This window comes from Phoenix dactylifera, chromosome 2, assembly GCF_051530095.1.
Source record: "Phoenix dactylifera cultivar Ajwa chromosome 2, Ajwa_hap1_PhDact_Kaust_v1.1, whole genome shotgun sequence".
Lineage (NCBI taxonomy): Eukaryota > Viridiplantae > Streptophyta > Magnoliopsida > Arecales > Arecaceae > Phoenix > Phoenix dactylifera.
The window spans coordinates 34,234,597-34,255,456 of NC_143191.1; the positions used below are offsets into that span (position 1 = coordinate 34,234,597).

The 20,860-nt window shown below is 43.1% G+C and overlaps 1 protein-coding gene across 1 annotated transcript; it reads right to left on the reverse strand.

Moving 5' to 3' along the window:
- Positions 1-6,763: 6,763 nt before the first annotated feature.
- Positions 6,764-19,749, reverse strand: LOC148714762 (rac-like GTP-binding protein 3). Its single transcript, XM_088716114.1, has 8 exons — positions 19,286-19,749; positions 19,052-19,139; positions 18,809-18,918; positions 18,650-18,713; positions 15,291-15,355; positions 15,117-15,182; positions 14,778-14,881; positions 6,764-7,291 (listed from the first exon to the last, which is right to left on the reverse strand). Exons 1-8 carry the CDS (start codon positions 19,388-19,390, stop codon positions 7,252-7,254), a joined length of 642 nt encoding a protein of 213 aa, XP_088572240.1. The 5' UTR covers positions 19,391-19,749; the 3' UTR covers positions 6,764-7,251.
- Between the last annotated feature and the right edge of the window lie 1,111 nt (positions 19,750-20,860).

Below are 20,860 nucleotides of genomic sequence, written 5' to 3' on the forward strand. Positions count from 1 at the left end.
GTGGCGGTACTTCTCTCCTCGAGAAGGCCCCAAGCTATTTGGGGGCATGCCCACTTCCATCCATGGATGGAAAGATAATTTTTTCTTTATCTCCTCCGAGCGGTCGTGGGGATTTAATCCGGCCTGGAGCTTTTCACTGGCTTCGGCGAACAATAAGCTCCCGCAGTTGTCGCAGTCCGAGCAGAAGACCTTAGATAGTTTGCTCGGACTGAAAGAAACTCCTCAACTCCCTGACCTGCTCAGCGAGAAGGCCTTAGTGAATCTTGGCATGAGCCCAGCTCGTTCCGAGGGTAAGCGTAATTTAGCTTTTCCTTCTTTCTTCTTATGTTGAAATTCTGATAAGACCTTTTGTCTTCAGACATTGCAGGGATGATTTTCAATACCAAGACGTTGATGGCCGTGTACAGGAAGAAGAGGGCCGCCCCTGAAGGGGTCCGGCCTGAGGGGAGGTCGAAGAAGGCAAGAGTTGACCCAGACCTCGAGACCGAGCAAGGAGAGCTTGAGGTTGCCGCCCCTGCTCTGGTCGGACCCAATCAGGAACTTGCAGAAGAGGCCGAGGTGCCCCAGGCGATGGCTGGGAGGGATCTTTCCGATTGAGCGGCGGTCGCACTTGCCGATCAAGTCCCGAAGGTCGCAGCAATAACCCAGCTATCCGGGCCAAATCCCGAGCTAGGGAGTAGGCCCGGGACTTCAGTCCCCCTTACGGTCTCGTCGCGCACCGAGGCTGCGACCTTTTTGAGGTTCCGGCCTTGGCAAGAGTCGAGCTAATGTTTCTTGAGTCCGACGGGGAACAATTGCGACACCAACGTCGTGCACCTGAGGGCGATTTGGCCCTCGAATCTGAAGATGTTGCTCGCAGGCTCGTGCGCAGCATCATGCTCCCATGCGACTGCGCACTGATTGAGGAGGACCTTAGTGATCTTGTCCATCATGTATACTCGGCGAGCGTGCAGGTGAGTGATGCCATTCTTCCATTCCTTATTTATTTTCTTTGTGAATGCTCGATTTTTGTTGACACTTTATTTTTTTGTGCCAGTGTCTTCACGTGGTCGACGTGTTAATGTCCAGCATGCTCGCCGACCGGGAGGAGCTAAGGGCGCTCAGGCCAAGGATGGAGCATGCCGAGCTCCAAGAACAAGAGGCCGAAGCCCGAGTGGCAACTGCCGTGCAACGGCAGCGGGAGGTCAAAATTCGGGCGGCGGCCGTTGAGCAGCAGCGGTGTGAGGCCGAGGAGAAGGCTGCTACTGCTGCACAGCGGCTTCGGAAGACCAAGAAGAAAGTGCAGGCTTCCGAAGCCTTAATAAAGGACAAGTTTGCCCAGATCCAAGAAATGGAGGCCGAGCATTCTTGGGCTCGCTCCTCTTCTGCAAGCCACATCTCCGAGCTCGAAGCCACTCTAGTTAGCCTTCGGGCCGAGGCAGAAGAACGGGAGCTAAAAATTGGGTAGCTCGAGAGCTTAGTGGAGTCGTTCGCCCATGAGGCCGTCGAGAAGTTCTATCAATCGGAGGAGTACCTCGCCGAACTGGCGGAAGGGGCCGCTGCTGCCATGGTGCAAGGCTTCGACGATTGTCGCCTCCAAGTTCAGCAGTTCTGCCCTGGAGTTGATCTTAGCAGCCTTGAGCCAAACCTGGATGGAGCTGCCGAGGCGGACGGGGACGCTATAGAAGCCAATGCCGAGGCCAGGCCGGAGATCGCCCTCGAAGCTGCCGATGGGATGGGATCAATAGCCATTCCTGATGCCTTAATTGGAGCTAAGGCCGCTTCTGAAGCTGGAGGAGACGGCGCTTCCGAGGTTGCAATCGGGACGGAGGCCACAACTGACACCAATGTGGAAGTCGTCCACGTTGATTGATTTTTGTTTTTATTTTTGTAAAGTTGGCCATTTGGGCCCTTTGTAGCTATCCCGACCTTAAGGTCGGGCACCCTTGTATTCAGCCTTCGGCCTTCATTATCAATGAAATTCATTTTTCTTTCAATATATTTTGTCCTGGACCAAGTACTTGAGTTTGTCCCGCTTCATGCTCAGATATCGAGATCCAAACGACGTAACTTAGGTTCGGGCCCATCTCATAGAACAGGAGTCGCGTTTGGCACTCGCTGAAGTCTTCGGGCACGAGATTAGAAATCCTCATATGGAACGGGCTCATAGCTCTTTATTTGATAGTGCGGGTTGCTTTATGCCTTGCCCAAGTGAGCAAAATCGGAGGAGGAAGAAACTAACTGGAGATTAACTTAAGGATAGAAGTCCGCTCGAGGGCCAATGCCAACTCGAGAATACAGGTGAGCTCGAGGATAAGCATCCACCCGAGAGTAGAAAATCCACTCGAGGGCCAAAGCCAACTCGAGATTAGAAATCCACCCGAGAGACAATGCTAGCTCGAAAATAATAATGAGTTCGGGGATAAACATCCATCCGAGATTAAAAATCCACTCAAGGGCCAAAGCCAACTCAAGATTAAAAATCCACCTGAGGGACAATGCCAGCTCGGGAATAATAACGAGCTCCGGGATAAGTATCCACCCGAGATTAAAAATCCACTCGAGAGCCAAAGCCAACTCGAGATTAAAAATCCATCCGAGGGACAATGCTAGCTCGGAAATAATAACGAGCTTGGGGATAAGCATATACCCGAGAATAGAAATCCACTCGAGGGCCAAAGCCAACTCGAGATTAGAAATCCACCCGAGGGACCATGCCAGCTCGGAAATAATAACGAGCTCGGGGATAAGCATCCACTCGAGGGCCAAAGCCAACTCGAGATTGAAAATCCACCCGAGGGACAATGCTAGCTCGGGAATGAAAACAAGCTCGGGGATAAGTATCCATCCAAGATTAAAAATCTAAGGGCCAAAGCCAACACGAGATTAGAAATCCACCCAAGGGACAATGCCAGCTCGAGAATAATAACGAGCTTGGAGATAAGCATCCACTCGAGAATAAAAATCCACTCGAGGGCCAAAGCCAACTCGAGCTTAGAAATCCACCCGAGGGACAATGCCAGCTCGAGAATAATAACGAGCTCGGGGATAAGCATCTATCCGAGAATAGAAATCCACTCGAGGGCCAAAGCCAACTCGAGATTAGAGATTCATCTAAGGGACAATGTCAGCTCGGGAATAATAATAAGCTCGGGAATAAGCATCCACCCGAGATTAAAAATCCGCTCGAGAGTGGCGAGGTTTTAACAAACCCCGCAATTGCCCTCCTACTCAGATTGGAGGCATGCTTGTGGAATTCTGCGAATGAGGGTGCTCTTCCTTAGCTCCCCGTTGACGCCGCAGGGCATCCTGAGCCAAACTCGAGGGATGACTTTATAGATGCCTCCCACTCATATCAGAGGCGTACTTGTAGAATCCTGCAGACGGGGGTGCTCTTCCTTGGCTCTCCATTGACGCCACAAGGCATCCCGAGCCGAGCTTGAAGGATAACTTTATAGATGCCCTCTACTCAGATCAGAGGCGTACTTGTAGAATCCTACGGACGGAGGTGCACTTTCTTAGCTCCCCATTGACGCCGCAGGGCATCTCGAACCAAGCTTAAGGGATGACTTTGTAAATAAAACCTGCAGTTGCGAGGCCCTCGGGCTCTCGCTAAATCCTGCAGGGCGCCCCGAGGCAAGCTCCAGGGGAGACTTTATAAATAGAATCTGCAGTTGCGAGGCTCTCGGGCTCTCGCTAGGTCCTATAGGAGGCCCCGAGGCAAGCTCCAGGGGCGACTTTATAAATAGAACCTGCAGTTGTGAGGCCCTCGGGCTCTCGCTAAGTCCTGCAGGATGCCCCGAGGCAAGCTCCAGGGGTGACTTTATAAATAAAACCTGCAGTTGCGAGGCCCTTGGGCTCTTGCTAAGTCCTGCAGGGCACCCTGAGGCAAGCTCCAGGGGTGACTTTATAAATAGAACCTATAGTTGTGAGGCCCTCGAGCTCTCGCTAAGTCCTGCAGGGCGCCCCGAAGCGAGCTCTAGGGGCGATTTTATAAATTTATCAGATATAACTCGTGCTCCTAGGGCATCCAGCATGCGCCGAGCTTCCTAGGGCACTTCAGAGATGCCTTGGGAAAATTCTGGAGGATAACTTCATTAAATTACAGTCCGGAGGAAGAAAGCCCTGACCTGAAGAAGGCTAAGGTCCTTTCTTGGGGCAGTAACTTACATCTAGGGTCACCAGCCCCGGGCTGGTAACTGTGGCTTCTTCTCGACCCCATGGGGCCAAGGCGGAGTTAACGCATAAGGCGCATAGATGGGGCGTTGATAATACCCACGCCGGGGCGTCCGTCGTCGGGTCCGTCAGATTGTCCTGAAGTCTATCCATCGAGCTCTGTTCTGTCGGTTGATCCACCGACGAACCGGCTCAGGAGGCCTTGGCGGACGATCACTTCGATCTTATCATGGAGCTGGTAACAATCCTCCATGTTGTGGCCGTGATCCCTATGAAAGCAGCAGTATTTGCCCAAATGCTTCCGAAACTTGGATAGTTGCATCTTCGAAGGAAATTGGAGATAGACGCAACCCTCAATTTCTGTGAGGATCTCGATCCGGGAGGACGTGAGAGGAGTATACTCCTCAAAACTTCGGTGGGAGACATGTCTTCCAGTTTTCTGAGGGGACCTGCTCCTCGATCGATAGCGCTCCTCACGGAGTTCTGCAACCTGATCCCAAAGCATCTGGATTTGTCGCCCCGCTTCCTCGACTTTCCTATCGAGTTCAACGATTGATGAAGCTCCGGCCAGATAAAAGGTTTGAATAACCACAACCAGAGTTTGGATTTGCTAGGCGAGCAAATAAAACTGTTCTAGCTGGATTTGAGAAGTTTGGTCTGCCGGCACATGCGGTGTAGGGGTGGACTTTGGAGAGAGCAGTCGGGCGCTAATTCCCGACTGCTCGACATGTTTGGAGCTCCCTGGCTCATTATCCTTGTGGTCACAGCTCAGACCCTTTCTCTAGCGCCAGAAATGTTGTGGTTCAAATTTAGCCCGAGGGTGACCACGTCGGTGGAATCGAGGGAGCCGCCGGTGGTTGGAAGGAGAAGACGAGAGCCACCTCCTGCGCGACAGCTGTGGACTTGCACAAAGCCTCACCGGTGTTTTCGGTGAGGGCCCTCCGACGATCAAGTTAGAGTAGGGTAAATTTGGTCCAGCCAAAAGTCCCTTAGAAGTTACCTGATCGAGCTATTTATAGTCCTGGTGGAGAGGCCCAGGTGGCAAAGGCGCTGTCAGCCCTCATTATGATGGAGCGTGGCTCTGAGCCGAATGGCACACAGCTTAGGCTGGTTGGTGGCGTATAGTACTGTCCGTTCTTAAGAACGGTAGTATGTTGACAGTCACAGCAAGGTATGGTCGGAGTACTCATGGTGTCGTCCTTTGACTGTTGAAGGCCGGCTATGGAGACGTGGCATGGTGGTGTTGTAATGTACGACTATGTAGATAGACGTAGACGCGCACATGGGTGCGATCGTTGGCAAGGCCGAGCTCATTGAGAGGTCGCATTATGAGTTTAACGAGGTCGGCTTGACGGGTGCTAAGCTCGGCTTCTCGGGTTCTGAGGTGTGCTCGGTGGAGCGCCCCGAGCTAAGTCGGGATGGGTCGGCGAATACTGGAGACACCCCGAACTTGGTCGGAGAAGTTGGCGAATATCTAAAGTTGGTGGAGCTTTTAGCGGAGTGTGAAGTCGAGCTGACTCTGGGCCGAAGTGAGGATTCAATCGGTTGGCGTTATTGGGCCGAAGCTGGGCGGCCTTTTAGCTATGGGCAGGACGATCCATTTTGCCCCCCTCTTGAGTAAAAGATCCACCTACCCTATAGCATTTCTTGGTACTCTCAATTATTATCTCAGTATCCTAATTATTTTATATTATGATTATCTTCCTTCTCTTGTAATAAATGAAGCGCACCATATATCCCATTATTACTATGTCAATCATTATCCTCATATGAATGGCCACTATTATTATGATAATTATGACTATTATGATTATTGTGTTCGATCTAGATGATGAATATTCTTATTTGATAGCTGATTACTCTAAACGGACTGATAATTTGAGCAGCCTTAACAAGGCATTAGATAATTTGCGAATGTTGATGGATGAACTATCCTAACACATCTCTAATACTCTGCAACAAATACATTTTCAAAGTCGCACAGCATATTATAAATTCTTATTACTGAGGCATGGAAATGAACCCACTGCTATTCTTATCAATCATGGTACGCTCAACATCAACCAAGCCAGATTGTTGCCCACCCCCCCCCCCCCCCCCCCCCCAACACACACAAAAAAAAAAAAGATGGCGAAAACTGTAATCTCCCAAGCCATTCTGCTATCATATGAATTCTCTAGTGCAGATGATGGAGATGCAAATTGCAAACTGACAATCCAATATGGTGGAGATAAAGAGACCTCAAACTCTCCCCAAAGAATGCGGACTTTGCTTATGAGCTAGGTTCGTATAAGAAAACAAATTAGTTTATGCAGGAATGCATACTAGCTTCCCTTGAAAGCACTGTAACAGTTATTGACACTGCGAGCATGAAAGGTGTGAGTTCCACTTAGCTACCAAAAGAACAGTGAAGTACTGCCATCCTATATCTTTAGCCGTTGCAGGTGCCTGAAACTAACAGATGTGTCCTGCAAAAATAAGAAATGCACAAAACAAAGCAATTTAAGGTTTTTGTGCGCTGCTTAAAGAAACTTAATGCAGCAGACACCCACCACCACCACAAAAGGAGATGCATCAGCCCCTCTATTTCTCAGTGCATCAACAGTAATAAGCTCCGAAGAAAAATTAAAATTCACAAAACTGAGCATAGACATCTAGTTCTCTGAGCAAAAGATCCACGACACCCTATCAGGCGGCAGCAACAGAAAACGGGAAAAGCAGTTTTGTACATCACATGACACAGCAGAGGCGGCTTCTTGTTAATTCGCACTATCTTTACACTGTAGTTGCAATGGGACGATTGCTAAACAACAGACTCGTCATTTAATGGCCCTGGTTAAGCTTCCCGATTCAAACACAGCTGACATTAAATGAAAATGTCACTAGGAAAAAACATACTCTGTCCATAAAAGAACACTTATTTTCTTGTTTCGCTATGAAGAAACTGATTCATTTCCTTTCTGATACAGCTGGTAAACACTTTACAGAATCCAAGAGCAACAGCACCATTAACCCAAACCTGATGCACTCTTGGGCCAGACGTCAGCTTTCCATTTTCTGTAAGGGAAACCCAACTATGTGATACTGGGAGTGCCTTTATTTAAAGCACACAAGTTTCCTCCCACAAAGTATATTCCTGCAGTTGCAACAAGAAATTTGTTTAAATGCAAATTCTTTCCAAGATACCGAGTGTTTTAGATGTCATTCCAGTATCAGTATCGAATCCTGGAAGCAACTCAGTAAACTATTCTGCATGGCCATAACATGAAACACATTTCAGATAAAGAACACTTCGATGAAACCTGAAACATATCTTGATTAATAGTAGGGATAACCCTTATTATGCTTCCAAGTTCTCGAGGTTTTGTCTTACCAGACATGCTTACAAAACAAGAGCTGCATATAGGGCTCTATCAAGGGTCCAAAAAAGGGCATCATCTAACACAAACAAGAAGCACAATCTTTAAGAAATTCAAATTAGACTTTATGCAATCCACCATGGCAAATACATTTTCTTTATAACCAAGAGAAAAATTCAAGTGAAGAAATTTATTGGTACGGCTGCCGATATATTTAACGTCAAAAATAGAATTCATTCCTAGCCAAGCAACTTCCTGACCTGAGTTTCATGCATTGGACTCTCTAATCAACTTCCACAAAGCCACAAAAAACCTCACCTAGTCCAACATTGATTTCTTTAGTAACTTTAGTTATATGATGTACTGATGTCTATGGAATTTCTTAAATAAATTATGGGATTTGCTCCCTTAGGGAACATGGTTTAGCTAGATATTTCTTGTGGAAGGATCTAGATTTCCTCAGGGATTCATTGGATGGACAAGAGATTCAGGAAGCAATTTTCCCAGGCGACAACTCTCAAAACACCTATGGGGTATTCGTTAACTTAGTATAGAAAGTGTAATCAAAGAAAATAATCATCAAAAAAATCCGTTTATGATGTTGAAACCAAAGAAAAGTTTGGATAAGTCAAGAATGATTTTGGGGGCAAATGAGAACACTTCACCTTTTCCAAGTACTGCTGTCAAGTTCTAATTAAATCAACAAATCAAGGAAATGTTTGTTTATAGTGTCAAAAGGCATGTATCCTATGTGTTTTGACTTGTAAGGCCTACAACTTCAAATTGGTGAGACCTACAGGGAACAAGATGTTTAAAATTTATTGGTAAAGTTTTGGGATCCCAGAAGTGCTTGGGCCATAATTACATGGCCATAGCTTGTTAAAATATGAAATTAAGCCTATATCCCACAGACAGATCTTTGTGCTTATGGCCAAAGGAGTTCGATATTCAGGTAGTAATGAACTAGGTGGAGATGACAATTCGGTATGACATTGCAGGCATCGGTTGCGGCAGGAAATTGATAAGGGTTACTCCACAAGGATATATTTCTTTACTAATAGGTCCAGGCAGGCTAAAACCAACATGTTACTTCTGCTAAACACCACAAAAAGAAACAAAAAAGAAAAGACGCCCCAAATCTTTTCTCTCTCCTGTAAGAAAATATGATTTGAAAAAAAAAAGAGAAGAAATTCTAGGTCAGATTTGCAACTAAAATATCTAAGAATTTCATTTTTTCAATTTAATTTAAAGTGGGTTGTATAAATTAATTATACATGACAGATAAATTCAAGAACACTAAAATCCTCCTTTCTCTGGGATATAGAACACATAACATGCACAATGAATTTAAATCAACCAACTGATAAATCAATGCGCATTATACTAGAAAACAAGTTCCTCTGGTTCTAGAAGCCCACCTGTTAGACTTTTTTTTTCAAAAAAAAAAGTCATAACAACAAACACAATGCCATTGTTAAAAAGAAAATGTTGAAGGTAGATGAGGAGCTAATCAATAGTAAAGACTTAAATTCTTCCAGCCTTCATCCAATGATGTATCCTTTGTCAGAACTTGATAGATCAGGCAAAAGCAGCATGAGATTATCCTGACTATGAGTTACACAAACTTGAGACTCCATGCCCCATGACTATGTTTCCAAATCAAAATATCAAATTTAAAACAATAAAAGATGCAGCCGCAAATTTTCATAAACAAACCTATTAAGTCGCTCTAAAGTTGGGGTGGCAAAAAATTGACCCAACCCGCAACCTGACCTGACCAGACCCTATTTGGGCTGTGTATGAGCCAGGGATTTTTTCATTTTGGGTTGAGTATGGTGAAACTTTTTGATCTGAACTTTAAATGAGTTGGGTATCGGTCCGAGCTTCAACCTAACTCAAGTCATGAGGGTAGAGTTTTATTTAGGTCAAGACAGTATAGGTTTGAAAATCATAATCTCAAACTTTACAAGTATTTGGCTCTGTTAGGGTAGTTTCAATTCAAAGTTATATTATTTTTCACTTAGAAGTTAGAACAGTGTTCTTTTGCCTATGGAAGGTCACTTTTATGGTTGACATGACCTTGAATGAGAATCATAAACTCAAACTTTAGAATTGCTTAAATTCATCTTGGTAATGAATCATTAAGAGTTCAAAGACTGAGTTTGATAGGATAGTTTAGGCTGGTCAATAATTAAATTGCAAAACGGATTAGGCTAGAGGTCAAATTGGGTCATAAGGGTCAACACATGGTTGGGCATGGTTCAAAAGATCCAGACTCAATGGTGGGACTGGTAGAGGTCAAGGTTTTGCATTCTTAAGCAACTACATTCCGACGCATCCTATAAACAAGATTTTGGAGGTGTGTAGACAAATTGTTCAGCAAAATGTTAGAAAACCAAATTTCTACCTATTTTGCTAGCAAGATAGTCTGCACATTAATTCAAACATGGTGAAAGGCTCATCACACACACCATAACCACCAAATAACATGGTGAATCCTGCTCCATGCAAGAGTTTACCGAAGTTGCCAAATATGAGTTTTAATTATTCCAAGGGATTATGGTCTCGGAGCAAGATGGTTTGTGTAGGGTCATTTGAAAAAGACGGGAACCCCAGTGACCCTAAATAAATAGTAAACACCATGTTCATGACATGTCCACTTCTTAATTGGGACAACTAAAGTGGCATCACCTCTTTGTTAATCTAACTTGCATGGCACTTGTTCCTTGTCAAGGGCAATAGCCTCATTAACTAGGTTAATGACAATTAATTGGATTAGCCTTAGATTCAGAAGTATCAACTTAAGACTCACCCAAAGAAAATATTGAAATAGAAACTAATGTAGATTTCAGGTGAATGATTCAATCCACCTTACGTTATTGTTCGCAATTGGCTCTTTTAACAAAAAAAAGTTGATCATACAGCTGGATAATGAATATGAGGTTTAATAGCACTTCTGCGTGTTACCAAAAAAAAATCCATATAAGTACCCATTCCACGCAAATCTACATGTAATATCGGGATATAGTTCCTTATTTAATATAAAATCTTCACCACTAATGGCTAAAACACCTCGACTGATGGGCTTACTCTTATTTTAACCATCAAATTTTGATGACCATTTTGGGGCACAAGAGCAACAAATACTCTCTTTGATTCCTTGATTGCATCAGAATAAGCTCCATTTTGTTCCCATTGGATTCGGAAAGTTGTCTGTCTTGCTAGCATAGCTCATCTTGATAATTTGAATCACAACAGATTTCCCTTAGATTTTGGTAAGTTAGCATCACTTCCATCCTTGGCCTGATTAGGTGATTTGCACGCATTCTTGCATGGGTTGTGTGGATTGCTCCATGGTCATCACATTTGAATCAGTGCATAAAAAGACCTTATTTGAGTTGGAGTGGAACTAAACTTGTGAAGTCGAGTTTGTTTGTTATAATTACTTCTAGTACAAGAGGCTTTACAAACCTGTTTTAACTCCTTCAAGCCTCTTGGTTGAGTTGGGAGACTCGAACCATTAGCTGTAATCAAGTTGACTAAGTTAGGGGTGGGAGCAAAAGCACGTACACTTGAAGAGGCCCCCTCTGCAACATCTTTCTAAGATTTCTTTTAATGATGATTTGAGGTCCTAGGATTTAAATACTGAACCATCCCGATCCATTCAGCATGTATAATACCAAACTAATAGGGAACCAATACTTAGTACACCCCTTGAGTCGAATGACAACACCAAGAGATGTACCATAGGAGCACTCAATATGGCCTGTACTGGTTGGGTACCTGTAGGGGTACTGAAACTGGTACTTAAGACCTTGGCCTGCATAAAGGTCCAGTGTAGCCATGGATTCATCACTCTTCTTACAATCTGAGTGAAGAGAGATTGGTTATATTTATAATTTTCTCGACATCAATGGCTAAAAACAACAATCCTCAAACCTTATGCCCAAATCTCCTACACTTAAAGCAACATATAGCAACATTTTTCATATATCAAAAGTTGCCAAGAATTTCTCTCCTTCATAATGATGATGGTCCCTGATCTAGGGTATAAATGTACCGAGCTTGAGCAACCTAGGCCTAGCTCAAGCCCAACTCCATTTGTAATCTAGCCAAGTTCAAGCCAGCTTAGGAAATTTCAAGCCAAATTCGAGCAGTTCAGAAAAGCTCATTTGAGGGATTTGATAAGAGCATGAGATTTTTCAAGTCATTCATTCACATACTTTTAGCTAATTGTTTCAGATAATTTTGACCTTAAATTTAAAATGCATTTTATTTACATGAACCGTATTAATTTAAAAGAATAAGTATAATGTAATTATATAAAAATGAAATAATATAATATATAATAATATAACACATAATAATACAATATGTAATAATATAATATTTTTAATATATTCATACTTTGAGTTTGATCAAGTCAAGCTCGAGCAAGCTAAGTCTATCTCTAGCTAGGGTCATCAATTAACTGATCAAGCAAAAGTCAAGCTGAATTTCGAGCCAGACACAAGCTACATTATGAACAACTCACTCGTTTGACAACCCTACCAACGATAGAAGGCTTGATAATATCAATCTAAACACAACCACAAGCAAATTTTTCGATCTACTTTCTTTGCATATATCAAGCCATAAGGACCCACACTTAGAGCAACAGAAAATAACATCTCATATCAAAAGGTTGCCAAAAGCCCCTGTGATTTCATAATTTCGATGATTCCAAGGACCAAAGGCTTTGGTAATATCATTCAGCACCCAAGCACAAGCAGAGAAACTCTTCAATCTACTTTTTGTGCATGTATCAAATCATAATGGAGCGCTTGCAACAATCATGGCAATTTGAAGAACAAGCCTCCATGCCCAATATCCTGTAGGCGACCCTGGAAGTCTTATCTAGATCATGGCTTGTTTGGTAGTTCCCTCCTTAGAATAGACATTGGTCACGAGCATTCAACGGGAAGAACTTAAACAGCACAGCCCTAAGGTCCCACGCATAAGGACCTTATTCTATCCTCTCATGTGGAATTGGAAGATAAAATAAGAATCATTAACTTGCAAGAGCTTAAACTCATTACTAAGTTGCCACTTTGCTTTAAGCTATTTCATATTAAATCCACCAAAGTATGTCTATGAGAAACTTCCCATCGGGGCGAGGTGCCGCTAATCCCTTTCCACTCGCAGATCATCTTCGAGGGAGTTCGATATTTTTCTAAATAACTACTTAGGCTTGTTTGTCTTCTCATACGTCACTTTGTAAAACACCAGCCTGGTGCTAGAAGCACCTTGTGCCACCTTCCCCCAACTTTTCCCTCCATTTTATATAGGCCGATTCTCTACCAAGGGATTTTTCCCTTTATGCTGGACATTAACGAAAAAAAGGGCAATCCTACAGTCCCCATCCATTATGTTGAAGGCCACGCTTGCTCATGGTTACTCATTGTTGGGATGGATCATCCTCTAAACATGAGATTGCCCAGGCAGGTGAAGATTTGCAATATCACTACAGAGATCTAAAATGACATGACTACAGGGAAAACGAAAGCCGCGGAGCTTTTAGAACACACAGATTACCCTAAACAGCTTGACTTGAAGATCAATTATCAGGCAATTCTACAATAAATATTTAAGCAGAAACTCTCTTTCAGTCAAGAATCCATGAGAGAAAGAGAGAATAGTTATTTACATTTAAGGTCAGCATAAGGGAAAACATTGTGATTAGGGGTGGCAATCGGGTCGGGTCGGGCATAAACGGGTCAGGTCAGATTCAGGTCGGGTCAAAAAATCATAAACCTGAATCTAAACAGGTCAGAAATTACAACCCAAATCCGACCTGTTTATTAAACAGGTAATCCGGCCCGACCCATTTAACCTGTTTAATAAACAGGTCTGTTTAAATAGTTCTTTTTTGAATTTTGACCCGTTTAAACACCCGTGAGGCCGTGACCCGTGACCCGTTTAAACACCCTCCCCTCCCCTCTCCGTTCTTCCCTCACCCGTCTCCTCCAAGAGTCCAAGACCTCCTTCCTCAATCCTCACTCTTCCAACGGCCCAGCCCAAAAACCCTTTCCCACTTCATCCGCCTGCCCCTCCGTCCGCCGGTAGCGGCCGCCGCCCACCTCTCAGAAGCCCCGCCTCGGAAGTCGGAAGGTCCCACGACCCAACCGCGGCAAGCCTTGTGCCGTCGACGGTCGACCCCCGCGTCTCCCTCCGCGGCCACCACTCCCTCCTCCGCTCCTCCGACGACTCCCAGATCTCGATGAAATCCTCCGACCTTTGGCGGCTTGGCCCCCTCCTCCGACCCGAGTCGTCGTCGAGTCCCTCCTCATCGACCTCCTCGGCATCATCGAAGGCCTGGCGTCTCCGGATCTTCTGCTTCTCCTCGGCATCATCGAGTCCCTCCTCACCGATCTCCTCTGCTCGCTTGTTCGCCGAATCTGAGGGGACCAAGGTGAAATCCCACGAAAAGGGGCGACGACCGGAGAGGCAATGGCCGGCTGCGGTCTTCGACGGAGGGGCGACGACAGAGTGAGGCAATGGTCGGCTGCGGTCTTCGACGGAGGGGCGACGGCCGGAGGAAGACCTTCGGGCTTCGGCGGCTCGGCAGCCGGGGGAAGAGAGGGAGAGATGGAGGTGGGAAAGAGGGAAAGAACCCGAGGGTTGTAGAGGGTTTCTCACTGTTTTCATCCGGTGATCTCATCTCCCCTCCCCTCCCAGCCGTTGGATCTTAGCCTCCATCTATTTTATTTAGGATAAAATCAGGCCCAATAAGGCCCATATATTAAACAGGTTATATGGGTTAAACGGGTCAGATATCTAAAACCTGTATCCGACCCAATTAATAAACAGGTTAATCGGGTCAACCTGTTTACGACCCGAACCTGTTTAGGCCAAACCCGAACCTGTTTATGGCGGGTCGAACACGGGTCGGGTTGGCGGGTCGGGTCATATTTTGCCACCCCTAATTGTGATATTGGAAAACCAAGAGGTAGTATTTTGTAGAACAATGTTGACAAGGTCATGATGCAGTTTGATGAAACACAGTGAAAAAGTTAGAAACTCCCAATAAGCAAAACTAGCAATTTAACTGAGATTATAATAAAATTATTGCTCATGAAGATGCAACAGACAATATCTGCATAATTACAGGCCATGCATATCTGATTTAGATGCCATATGCAATAACATTGTGAGACAACAAATATGAATAAAGTTTAAGATTGAGATGATTCATTTTCACGAGTAAGGAACATAGTTACTGACAATAGTGAACATCCACGCTGTGACTTTTTCTTCTTCTTTTCCTTCTGCTTTTGTGGAGGCTGAATAACTACCTTGATGGCAGCATCAAACACTGCTTTGACATTCTGCAAATTGAGAAGTTCTTAAGTTTTGACAAGATGTGCTGATTATAACCTGAAGAAAACAAATCTAACACTACCCAATTGAATAAGAACATATTTGATGGGATGCGATTACTGAACCAGATTTGCAGTTGTATTCTAAGCTACATTTCTATAATTACTAAAATTTGTAACATCGGTCCTTTTTTTTAAGAAAGAATAATATGATTAAGGCTATAAGAAAATAATGCAGTATCACCTGTTGAGTTTTTGAGCTGCACTCTATATAATATGCAGCACCTATTTGCTTACGGAGTTCCTCTCCCTGACATCAATAACCATGACCATTACAATACTAATTATTCACATTCTTATGATACAGAAAATTAGGTAAAATTAAGTCACATGCTTCACAAGGAAGTAGATAAGATACCTGAGCAGTAGTAACAGGTATCATGCCAGGATGGTCTGACAGATAATGTTTATCTTCACGAAGATCTGCAGACAATATTAATGTATTTTGTAATTAATTAAATAATATAAAAAGAAATCCAATGTGAATGCAGGGTAGGCATGCATATAGATAGAATAGATATGATAAGCCATCTCCCATTTTTCTGGCATTGGTTCTGGTTATTCTTTATGTTATTTCCTTTTCAACTAGCATATCCAATCCAATTTTCTTGTAACAAGTCCTGGTTCTCATTTCACAGCAACATCTATGAAAGAATTCTCATTCTGTGCATTTTTCTCAACAGTTACAAACAAGTATGAAACTCCCCTTATCAAGGCCTTCTCTCGAGTTTGTTTCTGAAACTATGCCACATCAATTACTTTTCAATCGCTTTATGCTTAATTTGTTCAACTCCTATGCATCACAAGATTTATAGAGCCGTTTCTTCAGGTCCAGATGGTTAAACTAATAGTGGCTGATTTTAAAGATATCATCCATTAAAGTCTTGACATGGATATGCTACACCAACGAAGGCATGAGAGGTCTGATTCAACAACAGATTAATCTCCAAGAAACTAATTGAAGTGAGTTGCCTACAGTGCTTTTCACAAAATGCTTTTGTGTAATGATTCAATACTTCAGTTCACTAGTTCCATGTATTAGTTGGGGAGATTTTTGTCAGTTTGGATTTACATTTATAATATGTGTTGGAGATGGTGCAACTTCATACTATCAAATCTTACCTTCTCACTTCACCATCTCAACTTTTTCCTGAGGAAATCAGGAGACAGCAAAAGTTATTTGAAACTAGCAAAGAACAATTAACTAAAACAACGGTTATGATTTTTCACGAGAGGATAGTTACTATGGACCACCAAGATAAAAAGATTTACGCCGTCATCACATTTCAAGCTAAAAAGGAAGTTCAAACTGGACACTTTTCGAGCTAAGAAGGCAATTTTTCAAACTCAACCCAGGTTCTATACATGTCCAATTGAATTGGATACATATTGCACACGAGTTCGATTCAATCAGATGCATTTCATCCATGTGCCGACTAAAGGATTTCTAAAATTATAAAATTAAGGACCTATTGGGAATTACTTTTATTTCTTATTTTTTATTTTCAAAAACAAAATCATAGAAATCAAGGCAAAAAAATATATTTGGTGCTGTTGTTTCTATTTCTAAAGTCATTTTCATTGTTTACAAAAAAATAAAAGTAAGAAATTCTTACTTTTACTACTTTCAAAAATAAGAAACTTCTATCTTTAATCACCATGGTCACCGCCACCATCGCAACCACTGCCACGCCATCTTTTCCACCACCACCATTGTCGTCGGCACCATTAGCTTCACCGCCACCACTATCGTCCCACCACCACCATTGTTGCTGCCACCCCCACCACTTTCGCCTTACCGTTTGTCACTACCACCATAGCCTCAACAACACCACTACCACTATCATCGCCACCACCACTACATTGTCAATGCTCTCACCACCATTGTCGCCTTGGCGACATCATTAGCAACCCCCCTGCCACCACCACTACCATTATAGCCTCCTTTTTTCTGCCACCGCTATCACCGCCTCGGACACTATCACCATATTTATACTTTTAAAATAATTAACTATACCAGCATATTTATACTTGAAAAAATTTAGAAATAAAATTTCTATTTTTATTTCTAAAAATAAGAAAAATGAAAGCCATACGAAACAAAACCAAGTTTTTTTGCATGAGAGAATATGTCCAAATGCAAGAATAAGGCTAACTACTTACACAGATTTAATCAAATGCAAGAAATGCATCCAATCCCAAGAACTAGAAAATTTCAAAAAAAAAGAGGAAAAAAAGCAACAACATGAAACAAATTTTAAAGCCTAAAAAGAATCTCCATGTTTTTTTCAAAAAAAGAAAAATGATCAAAACATATGGTTCCGTCGTAGACACCCAGTTAGCCTTGTAGAACGACGAAAAATAGGGCGTAAACAAAAGCTACATAGCCAAGACTAGTGAATGTTAAACCCGCATGGAGACCTACCTGGCCAAGGGTATGGATCCTTGATCCAATTGCCTCTATATTTTAAAAATACATAAAAACTATTTTTTTAAAATAAAAATATAAGTATAAATAATCAAAATTATTTATTTTGTAGAGAACTTATAAAAAATTATGCTAGATTTAACAATATGTTATATTTATTGATATTTTTGAATATTTTAATCAATAAAGTTCTGAAAATATCACAAAGGAAAAACCTATATCATGTTTTATCATAGTGAAAAGTATTGATTTTTATAAAAAGAATTGATAAACGGAATATGAAAAATGTTGTCTTCATGATGTGAACAAGTTTTGAAGAAATAAAATAAAACATCAGTATAGAGCAAAAATGAATGCCGCCTCAATACCTAAGCAGTTGGCAACTTATTCCAAGAACACTAATTCAGTCCTTCAAGCTTCAAAATCTGGACCATATCCGTAAAAATTCATGAACATGTATCCTGATTCAAAAGTTGCCAAGCCAATCCAATCCGAACCGGAAATGGATACGGTTAGATAATATCCAACCTATTTTCAGTCCTAACCCTATGGGCTTGCCCTTTAGGAGGGCCAGGTTCCAAATCCTAGGTATTGCTTTAATAGAAGAATAAGGAGAAGAGGAAGTAAGAAAAATCCAAATAAGCATATAAAATATCAACCACAACGATAATTCTGACAATTCATAGAATCCTGAATCTATAATCCCGCCGAAATGGCAAGGCTCAGTCTTTTATTTCAAACAAGCAAACTGTAAAACCTAATTCTGAAAGGATCTTCTGTTCTTTCACCCCATATTACTTTTGTTTTTTAACCTACACATAATGTCCTTATGGAATTGGGAGCTCAGCTTCTCAGAAAGTTCTAAATGAATGCTAACAGCATAGTACCGAGCAATCACCACACAGCAGAAAGAGTTCTAGTATATACTGTTGATTTTTTATTAAACAGAACAGGGATTGAGACTAAAATAAAGATTTTTAATTATGACAGCTGGAGAAATCAGTACTGGCAATTTGTTTTCTTTCATTAGCAATTTAGTATCCTCCTAATACATATAGATGTAATTCCAGGCCAAAGGAGTTCAGATGAACCCATCATATGAAAAGGATAATATGGACTGCATCAGTTAATGCGGAACAATAAATATTCTTTCTGGTAGCCGGCTCAGTTGAAAGACATTAAATTAGTACGGGAATCAACACTGAATAACAACTGGAAAGACACAGAAAACTATCAATTGACCGCAGCAAAGCACACGCATGCGTGCTTATTTTGCCATTTCACTTTACCCAATTTGGTGCCGGCCAACACCACAGGGACTCCAGGCGCATAATGCTGAAGCTCAGGGATCCACTAAAAATCATCAACGATAACGTCATTAATTTGCCCAAACTTGAGATAAAAGGAAACACAAAACCACCAGCGCAAATCCAGGATCTTATGCGCACCTTCTTCAGAACATTTTCATAGCTTGCTCGGCTCACCAGAGAGAAAGCCAGCACAAAGACGTCCGCCCCTCGGTAGCTCAGAGGCCTCAATCTATTGTAATCCTCTTGCCCTGTCAAAGTTTCAATAAATCTCGTCAAATAAATCCGACATTCGCGCAAAAAAAGGAACTGCTATGCGAGAACAGGTGTGCCCAGTTCCGCATTTCTGCTCGACACAACCGAACAACAAAAGAATATCTTTACCGGCAGTGTCCCAGAGCCCTAAATTCACGGTGGTTCCATCAACGACAACATTGGCGCTGAAGTTATCAAACACCGTGGGAATGTAGTCCTACAAAAGATCAAGAACAGAATCCAAACAAGTGAGAGAAATCCCAAAAAAGAAAAACTTTTTAAGAGGAATCAAAACCAAGAAAAGATTTCTTCTTTCTAAGAAGAGAGAAAAAAGAAAAAAAAAAACCGGAGAGAGAAGATTACAGTCGGGAATTTGTTGCTGGTGTAGCAGATAAGCATGCAGGTCTTCCCGACGGCGCCGTCGCCAACGGTCACGCATTTGATGAACCGGGAAGCGCTGGAAGACATCTTTGCTTAAAACCCAAGAAGTAAAGGAGGAAGAGAAGGATGGGGAGGCGAGGAGAAAGTGAAAAGGAATGAGATAAAGAGAGAGAGGAGTAAAGAGGAAGGGGTGGGGGTGGGGGTTGCCGCTTTTGAAAAGGGGAGGAGGGGGGATGTTAGATCACATGATTCTCACTGCTCATAGCTTTATTTTGCTGGCGGTAGAGAGATAGAGATGGGGTTCTCTCTGTCTCTTATGCACCTCCCTGCTTCCCCTTTAACCAATGAGTCCAAAGAGGGTGGGGGGTGGGAGGAGAGTTTCTCGCTTCTGTTTGGCCGTGGCTCGCATCGGCCTCAGTGTGCGAGCGAAAAGAGGACGGGAAAAACAAATAGAGAGAGAGAGAGAGAGGAGCGTATAAATGCAATTGGTGAGAATTTTTTTTTTTTTTTAATAGGTCGGCTTCTCAAACTACCCTTATATAAGCTCAGCAAGCTACATTACCATCAAAAAGACTACAAAAAGTAAAAAAAAATCGAAAAGTGCTAAGTCCATAAAAACTCTCCGAAATGTTGAGCAGCGAAGGAAACGATCCAATCAACCACTTGGTGGCATCGGCCTCAGTGTGCGAGCGAAAAGAGGATGGGAAAAACAAATAAAGAGAGAGAGAGGAGCATATAAATGCAATTGGTGAGATTTTTTTTTTTAATGGGTCGGCTGCTCAAACTGCTCTCCTACAGCCAGCTACATCACTATCAAAAAAATACAAAAAAAAAAAAAAAACTGAGGAGTGTTAAGTCCATACTCTATAGAAACTCTCCGGAATGTTGAGCAGCGAAGAAGGCGACCCAATCAACCGCTTGGTTCGCCTTCCGAAGGACGTGCCTAGCATTGTCATACAGAAGCGGGTGCTCCACCTCCTTCCATCTCTATACCTGGAGGCGATCAAGTGGTGAGATTTATTAGCAATGCATGAGATGTTGTGGATGGGATGAGGCTTGGACTGGAAGTGAGCTTGTTGGCCATCTTGAGATCTTTTGCGGGGTATGTACGGCTGGTGCAAATATCAATAGTAGGGGTGGCAATCGGGTCGGGTCAAGCATAAACAGGTCGGGCCAGATACAAGTCAGGTCAGAAAATTATAAATCTGAATCCAACCTGTTTATTAAACAGGTCAAGAATTATAACCCGAACCCAACCTGTTTAATAAACAGGTCACCTGACCCAACCTATTTGAGAAAAAGAAAGGGTGGGAGCTAGGGGGATGGGAGGGGAAAGGGGGGGGGGAGAGAGAGAGAGAGGCGGGAGGGTAAAGTCGTAAAGGAGAAAAAAAATCCTGCTCATTTCTTCCCCGATCGGCCTCCCTCGCCACGGTTGCGCCCGAGCTGCCACCCCGCACCGCCCGCAGCCTCCGCCTTGCCGCGTCGCTGCCGAAGCTTCAGCGGTCGAACCACCGCCTCGAGATCTGCCACGACCGCCGCTGTACCACCGTTGCAGCG